This window comes from Topomyia yanbarensis, chromosome 3 (assembly GCF_030247195.1).
Source record: "Topomyia yanbarensis strain Yona2022 chromosome 3, ASM3024719v1, whole genome shotgun sequence".
Lineage (NCBI taxonomy): Eukaryota > Metazoa > Arthropoda > Insecta > Diptera > Culicidae > Topomyia > Topomyia yanbarensis.
In genome coordinates this window covers 292,843,875-292,865,034 of record NC_080672.1, presented here as the reverse complement: position 1 = coordinate 292,865,034, position 21,160 = coordinate 292,843,875, and the positions used below count along the sequence as shown (strand labels likewise).

At 42.0% G+C, this 21,160-nt stretch overlaps 2 protein-coding genes across 5 annotated transcripts in view; one reads left to right on the top strand and one right to left on the bottom strand.

Annotated features, from left to right (window-relative positions):
* Nucleotides 1–18,759, bottom strand: part of LOC131693250 (palmitoyltransferase ZDHHC15) — a 35,563-nt gene extending 16,804 nt beyond the window's left edge. For 2 of the 4 annotated variants that reach the window (XM_058980929.1, XM_058980928.1), the window contains exons 1-5: nt 18,147–18,759; nt 17,676–17,797; nt 16,821–17,165; nt 16,628–16,751; nt 16,433–16,562 (exon numbers count right to left, since the gene is read on the bottom strand). In XM_058980929.1, the coding sequence (XP_058836912.1) occupies nt 16,433–16,562; nt 16,628–16,751; nt 16,821–17,165; nt 17,676–17,797; nt 18,147–18,315 (890 nt within the window). In that variant the 5' untranslated portion in view covers nt 18,316–18,759. Of the gene's footprint in view, nt 1–16,432; nt 16,563–16,627; nt 16,752–16,805; nt 17,166–17,675; nt 17,798–18,146 lie in introns of all 4 variants that reach the window. The other 2 variants (XM_058980927.1, XM_058980926.1) reach the window with 1 other exon arrangement.
* Nucleotides 1–21,160, top strand: part of LOC131693251 (uncharacterized) — a 38,435-nt gene that overhangs the window by 13,735 nt on the left and 3,540 nt on the right. The gene's annotated exons all lie outside the window — the stretch shown is intronic.

The window sequence follows — 21,160 nt, the reverse complement described above, 5'->3', positions numbered from 1 at the left end:
CACGACCACGGTGACATTAAAAATGTAGCTTTTTTCAAGAGCGTGCAAATGAATTTTATCTATCACACATATCGACTCACGCTGTTGTTCACTCGCCTGTTTTCATATGTTACAATTTGCTATATACCCTCCCCGTCAAAACATAATTTATTGAAGGTCTTTTAACGGTAATCTATTAATTAATCAAGTATCTCACTAGGTGATTGGCATTATTTGGCTGATCCATCTAGTAAAAATAGGCTGGTCTGTCCAGAAAATATATTCAAAAGAAAAGATCCATATTGAGAGCTGTGATGAGGAAGCCCACACCCGCCAACGGAAATATACAGATTCTCCATGAAATATGAAATTTCATTTTCCATTTAAATTTTCAATAATGTACTAATGAACTTAAGTAAACAATCTTAAGGTTAAGTATATCTTGATCGATTAGTGATTGAACAAATGAAATTATTTGATAAATTACATTGTTATACAACGTTCGCACTACCAGTCAAAACGGGTTTTTATGCTCTCTTGGTGACATTTTTCTTGTTGCTAATTATTAAAACGTGTTATAACTCTGTAGTGTAAACATTGTATTATTAAACCAATTCTGTAGCGTTTTATGTTATATAGGCGTTTTATGTGGTAATAGTACTGACATACTTATATCTTCAGTACAGCGGTTTGTTTCATAATTTAAAACAGATTTATTTTAAAATTTAAATTAGTATACCCAACCGTTCTATTTGTTGTATACTTTAAAACGCAATTAGAACTGTGTTTTAAATACATAAAGTAGGACAGATATTCTGACTGGATAAACTGGGAAAACAATTTTAAGTCCAGTAACGCTTAAGACATGGCTTGAATTTGAATCGAAAAAGAACACCCGCTTAAACTGCTGCTGGGACGGTAAGTTCTGTTTTAAAATTTTCCGTTGTGTGCAGTACGAAACAAAAGTATTTGAAATTAGAAAACAAAAAGTTCTGCTGGGAATGTGATTGTTTCCGATGCAATTACTCTCAGATTTTTCACGCAGGGGATACAGGCCGTGTAAATGAAAACCGCGTAAAATTAAAAAAAAAAACGCGTTAATGAAAACCGCGTAAATTTCAAAATCCGCGTAAAAAAACCTGGGTGTACTCTCCTATATAAAATACTACGCTGCTGAACAGTGCAATAACTACAGAAGCACGTTGTCAGATGCCTTACTCATAAAAAACATATAACCGAAATATGAAACATGAAAACCAATAGGCTCTTTACCCTACGCAGCTACAAAGCGCCGTAAACATGGATTAACAAGTTACAACGCACACGCATGCATAAAAATAAATATATTTTTTTCAAACGCAACACTCTGCAGCACACACCGTATTGAATTAAATCCAAACCACCCTGCCCACCCACTTTGCAAATCATTCTGTGACACCGTGCTGGTACCCAAAAAATCCGCACACGGCCACCGCTGCCGAAAATGCATAGCGTCTACCGCTTAGTGTAGTGCCTAGACGCTGCAGCCATGATCTTACCCGTTCGACATAAGAACAAAAACTGATTCAAACGGGTACGCGTCACCTCTATTTATAAACTAACCGTATATGGTTTAGTCACTTAGGTGCGAGTGTGTGCGAATGCCAACGTTGCCGAAAATCGATAGCGCTTATTGCATCGCCCGGAGACGATGTTGCTCATATGGGATAAGAGCAACAACTGATTTAAACGGACATGCGTTGCTTCTATTTATGACTTTTCGTGTGTGATTGAGCCACTAACCTACCCTCTAATGACGGCTGTGTCTGAGAAATCTGCATCACGAATGGTAATTTTCCCGGTTTTCGTGAACTTTTTAATTTTACCAATTTTTAAAAGTCTACTTTTATTGGGGAGATATTAAATTATTACCAATATTTAAGTTAGGTGTTTCTGAATCGGTTGGTGTATGAATGATTAAAATCCATCTAGTAATATCGGAGTTATAAGCGTGCAAACCTTACATAGTTTCGTTACATGGGAGATAGTTTAGATTTTAGAATGACACCTAGTCCCAGATAGTGGAGTAAGACATTTTTAATGTCAAAACATTTTCCGACTCCGATCACCACTGAATCACAATGCACAAATAAGATTAAGAGGTTTTGTTAGAAAATATCGAAAAAAAATACCAAACCATGTTTGTCCCATCCGTAAGGTGCAATGAAAATGTAAATCTTGAACAGCGTTTTTCTCGGCTTGCTGTTTTTTAATATGAGACTCTTATGCTTTTATGGGCAGTATAGTAAGGTGACAATAAAACAACCATTTTTGAAATCACTAATCTACACCCACTAGCGTCGTTGCAAATCATGAAAAAATGACACTGTCCAAATTTGAGCGAAATCGGTGCAACCCTAACCCCTCCTCCAAAGAGCTTAAAATTTTGTATGGGATTTTTGGTCAAAATGTATGGAAAAACATTCGCAGTTCACAAAATCGCCGATAGAGGTCGCTGTAAACTTCCGATCACGAACCTATGAAGAAGTTAAGCTTTTGAAGATATGCCGAACAAGTTTATCGAAGACTGCAAGACAATCCAACCAACCGTTAAAGAGTTAAGAACGTTTAAAGTTCGCAAAGGCCGTACTCCGCTTATCTCATGTAGGGTGATGAGCCCATAATCACCATGTTTCAATTATCACCCTACCCATTTGAAGCCGTTGGTGAGAGCACCGTCTGCCATCTTCGTTCAACGACGACGCAAAGCTGTTGATGTCAATTTTTATGCACCCTGCTTAGTATGGTGAAAATGGGCACTTTACCCTATGTGAACCACGCGTAAAGGTGGGACAAAGTTAGGAAAAACTCATATATCGCTTAAGCGATGAGAGATAGAAAGTTATGATGTTCCACAAAGTTGTAGAGGAATGAAAGGACTTTTTAGTTTCACTGGAAAGTTTTCTCCGCAAGGTGGCGGTAGTGAGCCAAGCAATTTAAAGGGAGATCCGAGAAAAAGATAGAAATTTACAGTGCTTCCAAGTGCGCTTCGTCTAACAAGCGCAGTGGTAACTTGAAATTTTAAACTCGATTATCTCGAAATATCGTTTTTTTAAATGGTTTTTCCGTGATCACGATTGCCAAAAAACCACTCAATCGATTTTCTTATTTTTTTTTAAATTGGTCGTAATTAATTTTTCTCGTACCTAAACGATTCTTTCTTTTTTATGCATAAATTTTTGTTTTGTGGATGAGAATTTTTTAATATTCTTTATAAGAGCGTAAAATAGCGATTTTTTAGGAAAAACGTTTCCGAATGCAGGAAAAAATTATTATCTATTCAATTAATCGTTAAAGTACGAGTAATACTCATATAATAATGGATTTTTTTCTAGTTTTGGGATATTAGTTGATCTATTGGTCTTCAATCGTGATCACCGCGAACCTCTTAAATAAAAACCTGTTTTAATCCACCTAGCGGTGTAATTATGAACACTAGGATTTCATTGTTGGTTATGTTCATTATAAACTTTCTAATGTAAAAATTACATTTTCATTATACATGGCATAGTTGTCAATATACAAGAAAAGAATTAAAAATATACAAATTTTAAAATGTTGTAAAAGAAAAAAGATCTAATCGAAAATTTGAACCATCAGTACCAGTAATTGATGGTTCCGCACCAAATAGTCTAAACGCTAAAAAGCGTTCACAATTTTTTTTCGGAACAGCCAGGGAATCATTACATTGAATGTGGCATCGAAAATACAAATTTGATTTCTGAAATTTCGTGAGTTCATGCTCTTTGAAAATAAAGTTTTAGTTCTGGCTTTTTCATATGTGACCGGACGGTTCAGTCTATATTTCCGGAACCATATAACCGATCCATATGAAATATCATAGACGTCTATGGGGATAATATATGTTTACTTTGGGACTAAACTTGTGAGAATCGGCCAAACCTTTTGAGTTTGTTAATGTTGATAGGTGGTAAGTTATCCGTGGCACTTTCGGAACTGTTTGTGATGGTCAATGTCGTCAATGAGACTTCGGTTGGCCATCACTGACCTAGAACTGCAAATGCAATTTGTTTGACACATATTCTGGCGAAATTTTGACCTTTTTGCATTCATATCGGTATCGGATTGAATCGGAATTTTCTATGTGACCGCACGCCACAACCCGTAACTCCGGAACCATAAGTCGGGTCGGGATTAAATTTAATAGCGATATACGTTGTTGTGAAAACTTCCATTTGAAACAGAAGTTGGTCCAAATGGTCTAGCCATTTCAAAGAAATTGATGTAATTGTTATGTTAAATTTGGATACTTTTGCCGGGCCTACGGTACTGTCGATGGTGGCCAATGTAGCCAAAGAGACTTTGAATGACTGTTCGTGAGTTAGAACTACAAATCCAAGCAGTTCCGTTCACATTTTTGAAAAAAATTCAACTTTATCCAGCTTTTTACGTGCCATAATGGCGGTCTAAATTGTTCACTTCGTAATACGTTTAATTGTCTTTTTTGACAATAACCCAGTCAAAAAAAATGCGGAGGAACATGGTCAGGCGATTTAAACAGTTTGACGTTTGACTCAACTCGCCTGTGCTAATTGCCCCTAGGAACAAATGCAATTTGCGAATGCGATTTAAAGGCAAAATCAACACTTAGACAAATTTTCTTGCGGCAGAAATGGACTTGCTTGTTTTTTGCGTTTTTCAAACTTGGCGGCTCATGTTTGGCTTAAGCTTAAAATTGTTTTTTTAACAAATGGCGTGTTCTCGCTTGTATTTTGTTTGTCTAGTGCACTTCATTTAGCCAACGAATGTGGGAAATTGTGGAATCGTGTATAAGTATAGTGGAACAAGATCTCTGACCGAAAGTCAGATTGTGGTAAGTTTTTGGTGTGCAATACCGATTTAACCATTGATTCTTCCTATACAGTCGCGATTCGCTGGTTGGACATTTTTTTAACTGGACCGCTTTTTAGTTGGACCTCCGCTAGTTGGACCATTGTCCAACTAAAAAGCATCTAAATGTCAAAACCTTATGTCAAATTCGCTTTGACAATCAATCAGACAATTATTAGAGATGTGAATAGATGCAATTACCCTACTAACGTCTCCTTTGGAGAGTTTTTGACATCCGTCAGTCGGTCCAACTAACGAATCAAATTCGTTAGTTGGACAGAGGTGTGGTCCAACCAGCGAATTACGACTGTAGTTTGGTGGTGATTACTTAGTGTACTGATAAGTTTATGTGAATAGATAATGAATCCGAAAATAAGTATTATTTGTAATGTTCATATTAGGCAATTAAGGGCGATTAAATGGCGCGTTCCCTGGGCGATTTGGGGGCAATTTAAGGGTGGGTAGAGCGGCAAAAAAATAACGGCGGAAAATCGCCCAAATGTTGCATTTGAAATACCCCCAAATTGCCAGAAATTTGCTGGCAAATTGTAGAGCAATTAGCGCATCCGAGTTGGCAAATAGCCCCCCGTTAGCCAGCAACTTGCCCGTTTTTGACTGGGAATCGTTTACGCCAGCTTGACAGCAACGCCCAGTTGAAGATGTCGGAAGTTCATTGAATAAACATCCAACACATTGGACTAACGTAGGATGACTTAATCTCACTGGGCGGTTGACGTAAACTATTATTGTCAAAAAAGGGCCATTAAACGTATTACGAACTGAACAATTTAGACCGCCATTATGGCACGTAAAAAGCTGGATTCATTCGCAGTATCCGTTTAAATTTGGTTCATAATTTCATAGCAGCCGATGAAAGAGTTGTACCTTTCATTTAAGACTAAGTTTGTGAAAATCGGTTCAGAAAATTCCGAGAATCCGATGTGGATAAATTATAACAAAATTTTCTATGTGACCGTACTCTTCTCCTCGTAACTACGGAACCAGATATCATATCAAAATAAAATTCAATAGCAGCCGATGGGAATATTATACCTTTCATTTGAATCTTTCTACAGATCGGTTCAGCCCTCTCTGAGAAACTGATGTGGAATTTTTTTTTAATATATCCGCACATACACACACATACATACATACATACATACGAAGAAGCTCGTAGGGGTATACCTGGTATGACAGTGGACAATATCGTCGAAGAAATGTGCCGTGACGAACATACCTGGGACGCTGTCAACAGAGTGCCCACGAGCATACTCTCCGAGCTGCAGAGGAAGTGGCGAAGGGACAAACAAGAAGCCACAAATCGGGTTTCGAGAGAAATTCCGCCGCCGGGGAACTCTTCGACTGTGTAGACTAGGTCCACCGCCGGGGACCAGTTGAGTAGTACATGACGTAGCACGTAGTTGTCGGGGCGCCTGTGAACCGGACGTCAAGCTTCACCGGAATCGCCGAACCAATCTCGACACCCTACCGGGTAGCTCATCAGTAGGCTGGATCCACCGCCGGGGATTAGACCGAGTAGACCGCGTCGCAGAGCTAGCAGTGGGTTGTTGGGGCGCTGGAAGTTACGCTCCACCCGGAATGGCCGGATGGACCTCAGCACCTACTGGATGGCCCTTTGAGTAGGCTAGATCTACCGTCGGGGACTAGATCGAGTAGATCGGGACTACGCGGAGTGCTAAATGGCTCACAGAAACGAACATATCGGTATCAGAAGAAATCCACTGCTCGGCTTCAGGAGAACCCATCCAAACCCATCTGCGTATATATACCTTTCATTTGAGACTTGTTTTGAGAAAATCGGTTCGGTCATCTCCGAGTACCCGATGCGCAATTTTTGGTCACACACATGCACACAACAATACACACATACGCATACACACGTTTCTCAAACTCGACGAAGTGAGTGTCGGACAACAGTTTCAAGCAATTTGTAACTCATTTTAATTATTTTTGCATCATTTATACATATATTGATTATCCCGGTTTATATAGGAATTTTGCATGTGGCCGCATACTTCAATCCGTAACACAGGAACCAGAACTACGGTTCAAAGGAAATTTAATAGCATTCAGGATGTTGTGGCTTTCATTTGAGACTAAATATGTGAAAATCGAGTCAGGCATGTTTGAGAAGCAGATGTCAATTCAATTTAGGAACTTAATTACTTTCCCGAAGCTTCCGATTCCGCCGAACGTGTCCAATGTGGCCAACGTGAATTTGATTGGGCATCAGTGAGCTGATACTAAAATTCCAAACATTTTCGAACAAATTTTATGAAGTTTTGCATCTTTAAGATACCATACTGATTCCGATTTATATAGGAATTTCATGGGTCACACACTCTTCAACCTGTAACTCCGGAACCGGAAGTCGGAGTTGAATGAAATTCAATAGCAGCCTATGGGAACGTTGTACTTTGTATTTGAGACTAAGATTGAAAAAATCGGTTCAGCCATCTCCGAGTAACCGATGTGCATATTTTTGGTCACATACATACATAGCCACGCACACACACATACGCACACACGCACAGACATTTGCCTAACTCGACGAACTGAGTCGAATGGTATAGGAGACTCAGCCCTCGGTTATAAAGTCGGTAGGAGAAAGGCAGAAAGAGTTTCTTTTATAAACTTATGCTTGTTTATGCCACTGAAAAATGTACTACAAAAATACTATAAGTTTGATGTAATGAAGTCGACGATAGATCCCCGATGTTGCTCGTTCGTAAAGCTAACGCGATGATACAAAACGTGCGGCACTCCTATATATAGCCTTTTGGAATTTGATAGTCACTTAGGACCTATTGACGGCTCTGCCCGGGATAGGCTAAAAAATGTATGGGAGTTGAGGGGATGGTGGTGCGATATGTGGAAGGAATAACACTCCGTTACACACACACCTGTTAAAATCCAGAATACTTTACCTGGATTAGGTTGACGATTTTCACGGTGATGGCAAAACCTTTCTATATGAGAGGTAAAAATGTGTCAAATCTACAATTTTCGTCAATTTTTTCAGAGATTACCAAATCCCGACGTGATGCTTTTGATTGACATTTAGGCTTAAATTACAGATTCGATTTATAATTTTGCATTTTTCAGTTGCTGTTTATATTGAATCCATCCATGGTCCATCAATTTGGTATGTGGCTTTTGGTGGTAGTTTTTTGCATTTTATTAGTTTGGATTGAATACTACTTGATACTTGATGGGCAACAATTCGCTTCGTTGAATCTACGCCGAGTGAAGAATTCTCCTCCACTGGACACGGTCCTGGGCCAATCTCTTCCAGTCACCCTGGACATTGAGTGCTTTTAGGTCCTCTTCCACTGCAAACAGCCATCTCTCCGGTTCTCTACTGAATATTATCTTCGCCTGTCGTTCTTCCGGCATTCGTGCCACATGAGCAGCCCACCGCAGCCTGCCATTTTTTATTAGCTTGACAATATCCACTCCTTTATATACTTGGTATAACGCGTGATTCATGGGACGCCGCCAGATGCCATTTTCTTCTTTACCGCCGAGTATTGTTCGCAGCACCTTACGTTCGAAGACACCGAACGTTCTACGATCAACTTCCTATAACGTCCACGTTTCATGCCCGTACAAGGCAACCGGAACTATCAATGTCTTGGACAACGCGAATTTTGTCTTCGTCTGCAAACTACGGGACTTCAGCTGGCTACGAAGTCCGTAAAAACCCTATTTGCAGCTGCAAGGCGCCTTTTTACCTCGCGGGTAACATCATTATCGCACGTCACTAGAGTTCCAAGGTACAAAAATTCTTCCACTACCTCAATTTTATCACCACCTAACACCACTTCACCACCAACATCACTATTGGACCCACGTATTCTTCCAGCTATCATGTACTTCGTCTTGCTGGTGTTGATTGTGAGGCCAATTCTTGCTGTCTCCCTTTTAAAAGGCACGAATGCCTCTTCTACGGCTCGGCGGTCGATTCGAATGATATCGATATCGTCCGCAAATCCTACGAGCATATGCGACCGAGTGCCGATGGTACCGTTCCTTTGCACGCCTGCTCTCCTGATGGCACCTTCAAGAGCAATGTTGAACAGCAAGTTTGACAGCGCATTACCCTGCTTCAATCCGTCTAAGGTTGCGAAGGACGTCGAAATCTCATCCGCAACCCGAACACTTGATTTCGGTCCATCTAGCGTCGCACGAATCAGCCCAATCATGTTCTACCATTATCTGCCATAACTCGTTTCTTTTCACTGAATCGTACGCCGCTTTGAAATCAATAAACAGATGGTGTGTCTGCAAGTTGTATTCCCGGAATTTATCTAGGATCTGTCGCAGGGTAAACATTTGATCCGTTGTTGATCGGCCTTCACGATAACCACCTTGGTATTCGCCGACGAAAGACTGCTCCAATGGCCTCAATGTGTTGAACAGAATACGTGACATAATTTTGCACGCCGAATTGAGGAGAGATATTCCTCGATAATTGGCGCACTCGGGTCTGTGTACCTTTTTGTATAAGGGACAAATGAGGCCCTCTAGCCAGTCAACAGGTAGTTCTTCTTCTTCCCATACCTTCAAAAGAATATGATGAAGTATTTCGTGATGCTTCTCACTACCGTGTTCGAAAAGTTCGGCCGGGAGCTCGTCCTTTCTAGCTGCCTTACAGTTTTTCATCTCTTTGATTGCCTTTTTCGCCTCTTCTAGCGTCGGAGGCTCCACAGCTTGTCCATCGTCACTTATCCTTATTCTGTTCATTGACGCGCTAACATTCTCTCCATTCAACAATGTCTCGAAGTGCTCTCTCCACCTGGCTGCTACCATAGTTTAATCTGTCAGCAAGTTACCTTCACGGTCATTGCACATGACGGGAGACGGCGCTGTTTTTCTCCGTACGCCATGAACAGTTTCATAAAATTTCCGCATATCATTTTGTTCCATACTGTTTTGCGCCTCAGTAATCCCGAGCAATCGAAAAGCCCATAATACCCCCATAGCCATGGTCCAATTTCACCCCTACGGCATGGTGTCTTGATAGTGTTTTTCATGGGGTCGACCCATGAAAACACCATCACCATGGTCCGATAGAACCCATTTAAAAACCATATTTTGGTGTATTGAATATTGATGGGTTATTAAGACCATTTGATGGTTTTTTATGGTCCTGAAACTTGGCACGGACCATATTTATGGTATTTTCAAGGGGTTGTATGGTGTCTGAACCCATGATAATTTGCTTGGGATGACGTTCTCCTCATACTACTTTTTCTTTTTGCGGTGAATTCTTTTTTCGGCTCCTCTCTTGCTTCCTTGTACCGCTCTCTGTTCTGCCGGGTACCAGACACTAACATCTGGCTTCTGGCAGCATTTTTCTCATCCGTCACTCTCTGGCACTCCTCATCGAACCAACCGTTTCTGGGTCGTCTCTGAGCAGTACCTATTACTTCTGCTGTGCTCACAGCTCCGTGGATTGACTCCCACAGATTGTTGTTCCCCTTATCCGCTCATGAAGCTTCTGGCGGTACTCGTCCGTCACACCGTCTGCTGAGAAGCGCTGGATATTGAAACGCAACGGTCGCTGAGTTCTTGAGTTCGCTACGGTTGATAACCGTGCTCGAAACTTACTGACAACGGGATAGTGATCAGAGTCGATGTTTGGTCCTCTGAAGGTCCTCACATCTATAACATCCGAGAAGTATCGGCCGTCTACCAGGACACGGTCTATTTGATTACAAGTTTCGCCATTCGGGTGCATCCAGGTGTGCTTACGGATGTCTTTGCGTGCAAAGTAAGTGCTGCTGATGGCCATCCCTCTAGCTGCAGCGAAGGTCACTAGTCTCAGGCCGTTGTCATTGGTTACTCTCTCAGGCTCTCCTTACCAATGATTGGACGGAAAAAGTCCTCTCTACCGACCTGAGCTTTGGCGTCCCCGATAACAATTTTCACGTCATGCTTTGAGCACTCTCCGTAGGTTTTGTCGAGATACTCGTAAAACGCGTCCTTCACGTCATCGGGTTTATCGTTTGTCGGTGCATAGATGTTGATCAAGCTGTAGTCGAAGAATTTGCCCCGTACCCTCAATACACAGCTTCGCTCGCTAACCGGTCTCCACCTTATAACACGCTTCATCTGCTTGCCGATCACTATGAAACCGACTCCATGTTCTGCCTTTTCGCCGCCGCTATAGTAGATATTGTATTTGTATATGCAACATCTTGGATTGAATATAGTTTATAATTTAAGGTTTAGATTTAATTCATTTAGATTCAGATTAATTTAAATTTAGGCTTGGTTTTAGGTAGTTCTTTTAATTTAAGTTCACGCATCAACATTCCGGACACCTTGAAGTAGCACGGATAATTTAAATTCATTTCTTGTTTCTACTTCTTCTATTCTTCATCCGAACTGGGATCAGACGGTGTGGACTGCGTTTCCGGTGTCGGCAGCGAAGCCAGTTTCACGACTGGACGGACAACTGAATCGGATGTGGCGGTTTTCAGTGTGACCACGCGAACGATTCCATCCTTGTTCGGGTGTACCTGGATGATTTTTCCGAGTGGTCATTGAGTTGGCGGCAGACATTCGTCCTTGATCACCACAACTCGTCCGGGTTCAATGGTGACCAATGGGGTACTGCTGAAGGTACTCACAGCTGCTGGAAGGTACTCGGGATACCACCTTGCCCAAATCCTTTGGACACGCTTCTGGGTCAGCTGCCAATGCGAAAGTCGATAGGTACATCGCAAAATGGTGGTTCTGGAACGGCTTGTAGACTGGTTCCCACCAGGAAATGGCCTGGGGTCAGAGCTTCCAGGTCTGACGGATCGGACGGTATGGCGGTGAGAGGTCTGGAGTTTAGACACATCTCGAGCTGGGTAAGTATGGTTATCATGTCCTCGTAACCGTCGTTCACACTGCCGATCTCACGCAGCACGTGGTGCTTAGCTGACTTGACGGCTGCGTCCCACAGACCGCCGAAATGCGGAGCGCTAGGTGGAATGAATCGCCACGTGATCTCATTCTCGGAACACCAATCGAGGATCTGCTTTCGTCCACCCTGATCGGACTTTAGTATCTGGTGGATTCGGTTGAGCTTGTTGGATGCTCCCTTGAATGCGGTGCCGTTGTCGCTATGGATCTCCCTCATTCTTCCTCTGCGGGCGACGAAATGGCGAAGGGCAGCCAGAAAGGCTGGCGTGGATAGGTCCGAGACCAGTTCGATGTGGACAGCGCGGGTGGAGAAACACACGAAGATCGCGATGTATGCCTTCGTCGGTGCACGGTTTCGTATCGGTGATTTAATGTAGACAGGCCCACAGTAGTCTACACCGAATACGGAAAACGGTCTTGTTGGCGAAACTCGCGAGGACGGCAAGTCTGCTACGGTTTGCTGGATGGATGGATGGTACGTGCGGTGAACGAGGTCGCGTCCTCCAATCACCCAGAACTTCTGGCGCATCGTGGTTAGCGTCAGCTGTGGTCCTGCATGCAGCAGATTGTAGTGGTAGTACTCTGACAACAACACGGATAGCGGGTGCTTCGCAAGCAGCATTATCGGGTGCTTCACTTCTTCCGAAACTGCGGCGTGCTTGAGTCTCCCACCGACTCGAATAACGCCGTCTTTGTACATCACCGGTTTCAGCCACTTCAACGATGCTGGAAGGCGATTACGTTGGGATATTTTGGACAGCTCCTTGGAGAACATCTCACGTTGGGCAATTCGGCACAATGCTAGATCAGCCTCGCGTAGATCAGATGTGGAAAGAGACTCAAACGGCTTTGGTTTGGTCTTCTGGACGGCAGCTCGTAGAGAGCGGAAATATCACATCCAATACGCGATGGAACGTCGTAGCTTCGTAAAGCTGGAGTAGCGACTTAAAAGTCGAGCGGAGAAAGATGGTTCGGCAACCGCTACCGACATCAGGGCGACGTTGCCTTTGCTCTCTGGCATTGTGGACAAATCGCACGCTGGCAGCACAGTGCGTGGCCAGTGGCGTGGTGAAACCGATAGCCATTACGGTTCTATCCACCAAAACTCGAGGTTCACGATATCGGCTGGATTGATACCTCGGGATATATGGTCTGCAGGGTTGGATTCTCCGGGAACGTGCTGCAAGCAGCAAGACCCGATAGTGGATTGAATTGTGGACACCCGGTTTGCCCCCAACGTTTTACAGCGCGACGGCACGATTGCAACCAGTAGAGGACTATCGTCGAATCAACCCAGAAGAACACTTCGCATACTGTCTTAAGGGACTTTATCACCTTATCATTTAGGCTAGCCGACAACACGGCGGCACACAACTCTAAGCGCGCAATCGATTGGTAGGTGGCTAACGGTGTGACCTTCGATTTTGACATTAGCAGCCGAAGACGAATTTCTGCAGCGGATTCAGGCCGGACATAGCCGTCTCTAAAGCATCGGAGAAAAAGTGGAGCTGCATGGTTTCGGTCTTGACCTGCGACACGAATCTGGGAATGCGGATTGTGGAGATTGCGTCTAGCGTACCATAGAACTCCTTCCATTCGCCTTGGAGATGCGGAGGTAGCGGACGAGTTTTCAATGCCCACAGACGCTGCATGAACAGCTTCGCTACGGTGATTGTCGGGCCAATTAGTCCTAGTAGGTCGAAGATCTGCGCAATGTAGGACATGACCTGTCTTTTGGTCAGAACGGGTGCTGGTAGAGGCAACTAGACCTTGTGGCGCATCGTATCGGACTTAGGCTCCCACACGAGTCCTAGGATTGTTCGACCATGCAGTGGCTGTAGAGCGAGATCTTCTTGTGGGACTTGTGCAAGGACTTCGGAAGACTTGAATGCCCACTTCTCTTACGGAAGGCCAGCTGACGTAAGCATGGCGGAAACTTTTTGGCGAAGGCGGATTACGGATTGGACATCGTCAGCTCTTGATAAAAAGTCATCGACGTAAAAATCCTGCTTCACAGCATCTACGAAGGCGGGGTACTTGTCGCCTTCGTCCTGTGCAACTTGTAGGAGGGTGCGAGTTCCAGGAATGGCGCGGATGCAAAACCGTACGTAACGGTTTGGAGCTCGTACGGTAGAAGCGGATCGTCGCGGTTGGAACGCCAGAGAATGCGTTGAAGCGGTCGGTCTTCGGGATGCAGCTGAATCTGTCGGTACATCTTCTCGATGTTGGTCGGCGATCAGGTGTGTGCGGAACCTCATGACGATAGACAACAGGTTCTCCTGGACGACAGGTCCAATAAGCTGCTTATCGTTGACGGAAAATTATGACGATGTTTTACACGACGCGTCGAAAACAACTCGGACCTTCGTGTTTGTGCTGGATTCCTTGAACACAGGACGGTACGGGAGGTAGCAGTGCGGATTCACATCGTCTACTGGATCGACGAGCTTCTTCATGTGCGCCATTCGTGCGTATTCGTCCATGAACTTGCAGTATGCATCCTTGGTGGGTGGATCATGCTCTAGTCGCTCCTCAAGGCTCAGAAAATGACGTTCGGCGATGGCTCTGGATTCACCGAGGATCACTAGCGGACCACGGGTGAGTGGCAAAGGAACGAGATAACGACCGGACGAACCGCGAGTGGTGGTAGTAGCGTAAAATTCTTCACAATGTTTTTCTTCTACGAAATACACAGAACACGGCTCAACAGCTTCTAGCTCCCTGAACTTCTGCAACGCTTGTTCTAAGCTTCGTTCGACAGTGCTTAGATGACAGACGCGTGGAAATGTTGGTAGGATGCGGCTCATGGTACGCCTCACCACCGACAACCATGTCAATGTCGAATGGGATATGGAATCTGGGGTCTGTCAACGACAATTTGGGAAGATTCCACGCGGAAATGTCGATCGGAACGGTCGGAAGGTTGACCGTCGGTCTCTTGAGTTCCAGGAACTCAAGCTTGGTGGAGTATGGTGTCGACTTCGACTTGATCATTGCAGTCAATTGGGACTTAATCTGCTTGGTGGATTCACCTATACCAGCTACTGCGATATCCACCTTGGTGCGATGAGAGTTCAGGGAAGTTGCTCATGGATCCGGAATCTAGAAGTGCGCTTGCGGGATTCTTCTTGCCATTCTGATCTACGACGAAGAGGGAAACAGTTTCCAGTAAAACTGTACTGTTCTCAGCCTGAACCAATAAGCTTACTTGGCTGTTCGGTTTCACCGAGCTGGAAGGGACGTCGAGGGAATCGGCTGACTTTCCTCGATAACAGCAGTCGATAGCATCTTCGGTGGTTCTGACTCGTGCAGCAGGGAGTGGTGTTTTTCGTGACAGTAACGGCAAGAGTTCCTGGAGGTACAAGGACATATCGAGTTGTACGATAAACCGGAGATGTTGGATACCCACCTGGACGAGAGAATGGATTTCGAGACGTTTGGTGCGCTCTCGCTCTGCGATCGCTCATTATGCTGATCGGTTAACATAGTGGATTCGTAGGGTGATTCATCAATTTGGTTTGGGGTTTTTGGTGGTAGCTTTTTTGCATTTAATTAGTGTGGAGTCAATATGGTTTATAATTTAAAGTTTAGATTTAATCCATTTAGGTTTAGATTAATTTAAATTTAGGCTTGGTTTTAGATAGTTCTTTTAATTTTTAATTCACGTTTAAACAACGTTCTTAAAATAATGCACTTCGGTCGAGAAAATTCTTTTGGAAATCAAAAGTTTATTCCATCACATTAGCCTCTCCTCGATAACAGTTATGTCGATCAAAGTAAATGTCTTTACATTCCTTTCATATAGGTTATAGAAAACTAACTCCATCTGTACGACATGAGGTTGTCTTCTTGATGACGATAATCGTTCTACCTTACTCCATGATCTGTGCGACAATTCTAATGCGATTATTTTGAACGCTGAATGAAAAAAAGTTTATGCGCGTCAAATTTTGTCGAATGCAATAAGTTAAATCATCACTGCAATACACATTGCTTGCAGTGATCGTCTGCTGAGACATGTTAAGGTTCAACTGAGAAAGCTTGGAAAAGCGGCCATCTTGGAAAACTGAAAAAGCAGTTTTTTCTCACACCGCTGGAAAAATCTTCATGAAAATTAATCAATAGTACCCTACCCATGCCTTGAATACGTTGATTCATTTTCATAGGAATTTTTCCAACGGTGTGAGAAAAAACTGCTTTTTTCGTTTTCCAAGATGGCCGCTTTTCCAAACTTTCTCAGTAGAACCTTAAGTTTTCGCTGATAAATAACAATAGCAAAATTTCACTTCAAAGTAATAATTTTGGATACATTTTACGTTAATATTCGGAAACAAACTTATCAAGATACGCGATCATATCATTATCAGCCGGTCAGAATGAAAAACACAACGTCACAATCGATTTTGTTGAAAGCTGGTACAATTAGAAAACATGCAGATATGTCACGGCATTCGAGCTTACAACCCTTTAATCTCTCCAATCGTTTTTAATATTAGTAAGCTTTCTCATTGTTCTTATAGTGTATACTATGTTAGCTGACTGAAACTTGCTGTTAGACCATAGACCATCACCACCCTCGAAAGTAGTAGTAGTAGTAGGTATATGTACAGAGTACCAAACTTACCTTGTGTAGACAGGCACGAACCATAGCCGTCGATCATCGCCAAACACTTCCTGGAAATTATTCAACTTCCCTAGACTAAATCCATTTTTGTCCGGTCCACCGTACCGGAAGATTGGTGTTCGAAATGATTCTAAGTAATAAAAAAAATCCATATTAATACAAAATGCATCATGTGCTCAAGGCATTTCCACCTACCCAGTGTAGTCCTATTCAACAGCACCAGATAGCAATGGTAACCAAACAAGCTAACCAAACTGATGGCAAACATCAGAGAAACGAAAAACAGGAAGAGTATGTGAAACCGCCCGTCGATTTTGCCCTGCAAAGAAAAGCTTATTGTTTGTAAGAACGCTCACATATGGGCAAACCTCACTTCTCGCCCACTCACACTCCAGATCAGTTCCATGTACATAACCGTGGTGAAGGCAACGTACAGACAGTAGACCAGAGCGTACCCAAGGAACAGGATGAAGAACTTGTAGTTGGTAAAGTTGATACAGTTGTTCACCCAGGGGCAGTGATGGTCCAGCTTGAGCACGCACACACCACACACGCTACAGTGGTGGGCCCGATCCGGTTTGATCAGGCGACATTTTTCACAGAAGCGCACCGACGCGTTCAGGGTTCTGGTCACTATCGGTAGCTCCCTGGAGAACACTTCCAGAATTTGCTTCTGCTCTTCTTCGCTTGAGGCACGCAATAGCCGGTCCAAATCCGCTCGGGGCACGCGGAACTGTAGATAATGGTAAGTTAGGGAATTGGTTAAGTACATACACATATGTAAACAAAACTGTTAAATTATTCATGACAACTTTGACTTTGGACGTAGACTAAACTTTCTAGTTTTATTGCAATTTTAAAGCCAAATGAAACACATAGCGATTGAGAATGAGCTCGTGAGATCTCTGTACGCCAACCTTATATGTTTGGGTTCTAAACTGAATTTAAAAAACTTTAGCCCTAATATAACAGTGGCCTGCAAAAGGACACAAACCGTTGCAAATAAATGATTAATTATTGCTAAAACCCTATTTGCGGGCATACCTCGCCCTATAGACGTTTACATTATTTTTTCACCTGCCGCGGTGCTCGATTCTTATCTTATCAAATATTAATGCTGAAATAAACCCTCCCCATATCGTTAGTTCTCCGTACAACTTTTCTCTCTGTGTGTCGTAATGGTTTGACTTTAAGACAGCAATGAATCATGCACGAGACCTTTTTCCAAACCGATGCTTCTTACCCTGGGTGGAACACGACCAATGTCGGTGAATACGGTCCGATAGTAGGACCATAGGAACATAACCAGTATCAGATGGTAGAATAGCAGGAACAATATCCGCTGCAGTATGCTGGTTACAGTGACTGTAAAAAAAGCATTAGGTAGGGAATAAACGTGATTAGTGTGCATTGAAGCAACATGTTCATAAATACAAACATAGGTACTTAAATAGTAGCGCCAGCGGAAAGAAAGCGGAAGAATGTGTCACGGTCTGCTTGGTACGGTGTCAAGTTTTAATGTTTAATCAGTCCATCTGATGTTTTGTCAGGTGGAACATGATCTCCTCAGCACGATGTTAGATCATTTATGAATAACAGCAACATTTTACTTAAAGTACCAAATTGTTCATTATCAAATCAACAAGAAATACACCTGATCTATTCAACCACCGCTCACTTTCGGACGCTAGTGATGCAAACACACTATACTTACAAAACGATAACTCCACCACAAAAGCATAGTAGGACCAGGCAATGACCGAAACAATGAACAACACTGGAAGCCATTTCATTGTCCGGACACAGCAAACGCATCGTTCCGGTCGCTCCGGGCAGCCAGCGCTGCTCCGATGGTAGTGGTCATATGTTCCCGTTATCGACATCACTTCTTCTGGATACCTGCTTCGATGATTACGATGATCTGCGGACGAGCAAGGAACCGAAAACTGCTCGTGCTATTCTTCCTAATAAGGCTTCTCCTGCTTGTTTGCTTCACTGTTTCAAGGGCGTTATTGGAAAACTTTCCTCCATGTGAGCACTGGAGGGAGGCAGCTCGGCAAATTAATTTTTGGTTTATCGTTTGCTTTTCATTGAAGCGAATGACGAACGAACAGCACATAATTTGTACATCATGATTGGAAAAATCAGTTTGAATGTGAACCTAGAACACACTGCAGGCACGCGTTATTTTATTTATTCGGTGATTATTGCATTCACTTCTCACTTCTACGGATATAAAACTGCGCTTGAATTAACTTTTTTACGAAACTTTTACCACTAAACAAACGTCACCATCGCTCGATTTTTTCCATCCTTTTTTCCTCTGACATGACGTCTGTCAACTTACGTTTCGTCGATTAATTCTGATGTCAAATCCAGAGCTGCCAGATAATGGGTATATACATTTGTACACACGCAGGAAAAGGATTTTGTAATTTTCACAACATAAAATGAATCCCTGTCCAAAAAAATGCGGACGAACATGGTCAGGCGATTTAAAAAGTTTGACGTTTGACTCAACTCGCCTGTGCTAATTGCCCCTAGGAACAAATGCAAATTGCGAATGCGATTTAAAGGCAATTTCAATACTTAGACAAATTTTCTGGCGGCTGAAATGAACTTGCTTGTTTTTTTTTTGCGTTTTTCAAACATGGCAGTTCATGTTTGGCTTAAGTTTAAAATTGTTTTTTTTTAAACAATTGGCGTGTTCCCGCTTGTATTTTGTTTGTTTAGTGCACTTAATTTAGCCAACGAATGTGGAAAATTGTAGAATCGTGTGTAGGTATAGTGGAACAAGATTTCTGAGTCTAAATGAAAGTCAGATTGTGGTAAATTTTGGTGTGCAATACGAATTTCACCATCGATTCTTCCTATAGTCTGGTGGTGATTACCTAGTGTACCGATAAATTTATGTGAGTAGATAGTGAATCCGAAAATAATTATTATTTTTAATTTTCATATCAAGCAATTAAGGGCGATTAAATGGCGCGTTCCCTGGGCGATTTAAGGGCGGGTAGAGCGGCAAAAAAATAACGGCGGCAAATCGCCTAAATGTTGCATATAACATAGCCCGGACAGAAATGTATATCGGAATTGATTGTAGAAACATTAAATTCACAACTGTTTTGATTGTTAACTGCATTTTTCACTATAACATCAATGTTATTGTTTTATAAAGAACTCTTCAGTTAAATCTTGCAAAATTGAACCCCTGTTTCACCATAATATAACGAAATCAATCACATGTTGTTTCTCATATTATTAATTTATAAGTTATAAAACGTTGTTTAGAAGTAGTTTACCATTTATTAAATTCTTTTCTAATCTCTCCACGGCGCAAAATCAACTTTACAAACATACATTTTATCAGATACAGTGATTCTAATACATTTTTGTAAACTATCATCGACTTTAATTATATTTAGGCTATCAGAAAATATTTTACCACATACAAAGCAATCGCGATCTTCAAGAATGGTAATTTTAACATATAAAAAAAATGTTTCAGATTCTTTTGAAAGAATTTGTCTTACAATGCCGTAAACATAACGTTCTCCCGTTTTAAATGCAAATGTTGAATCAGAGCGCACTTTTTTCGAACCTATGGGCCACTCCCGATCTGGATTGAAAAAAAATCTATCACGGTGGAATTTATTTTGAGTCCAGAATAACTTTTCTGGATAAATATTAACTATGCAAGCAGGCAATGCAATAAGCGATTTGCTTTTAACAGTTTTGATGTTCTTCTGATTATCTAATGTATTACAAAATTGCCTAACAGTTTTGCTAACTGATATCAATTGAGTTGAATGAAACCGTTCATGAAACAGAACGCATCTCATTGCAATTTGTAAAATTGAGCTGCTTGGACCTTTTACAAACTTTTTAAGTACTCCATTAATGTATTCAAAACAAAACAACGAGAATGCCCATAAAGGTCCAAAATTTCGCACACAATTAGGTATATGGGTCAAAAGATGCACATTATATGTCATGTTCACAGGACCGTACAATAATTGAAAGTTTTTTACAAAATGACATAACTTTGTTTCACACTCGTTAATTATTTGTTCGTCCAGTGCTTTACATAACAATGTTTTAATCGTGGTTATAAGAATACAAAAATGATCGTAATATTTTTGTGGCAATACATTTATCAAGCAAACTGAACTGTAAATTAATAACCAATTCTGCCATTCATTCGCCTTCCACGAATTGCGATCGGAAAATTTTCGAGCATTCCGTGATGATTCATGAAAAGGGTTTATAGACTCTAAAATACTATCAATGTAATTCAATTGTGGCCTTATATAAAACTCCGCATGTGTTTCCTCAGTCCACAACTTTGCCATTTGCTTACAAACTCCAAGTAAGACACAGTGCATATAATCTACTGGGCAACACTCAACTATATCGAACTTTGGTATACTAATTAACGCAGATATACCCTTTATGCCATTTACACATTCTCCACGCTGATTATATAAGACCATTGCCTTTAGTACATCACTGTTCAATCTAGGAGGAATATTTTCTAAATAGGTGTATCGAATTTGCTTAGAATCTACCAATGTTCCGGGATGAGTGCAATAACTACAGGCTTCGTAACCATTGAATTGTTTTATCTGTTGAATTTTAGATCGTGCAACACTATCTACACAGCAGCAAACTGTTGAAATAGTACATTTGATATCATTATTGAGTTGCAACCCATTATCTGCTAGCTTC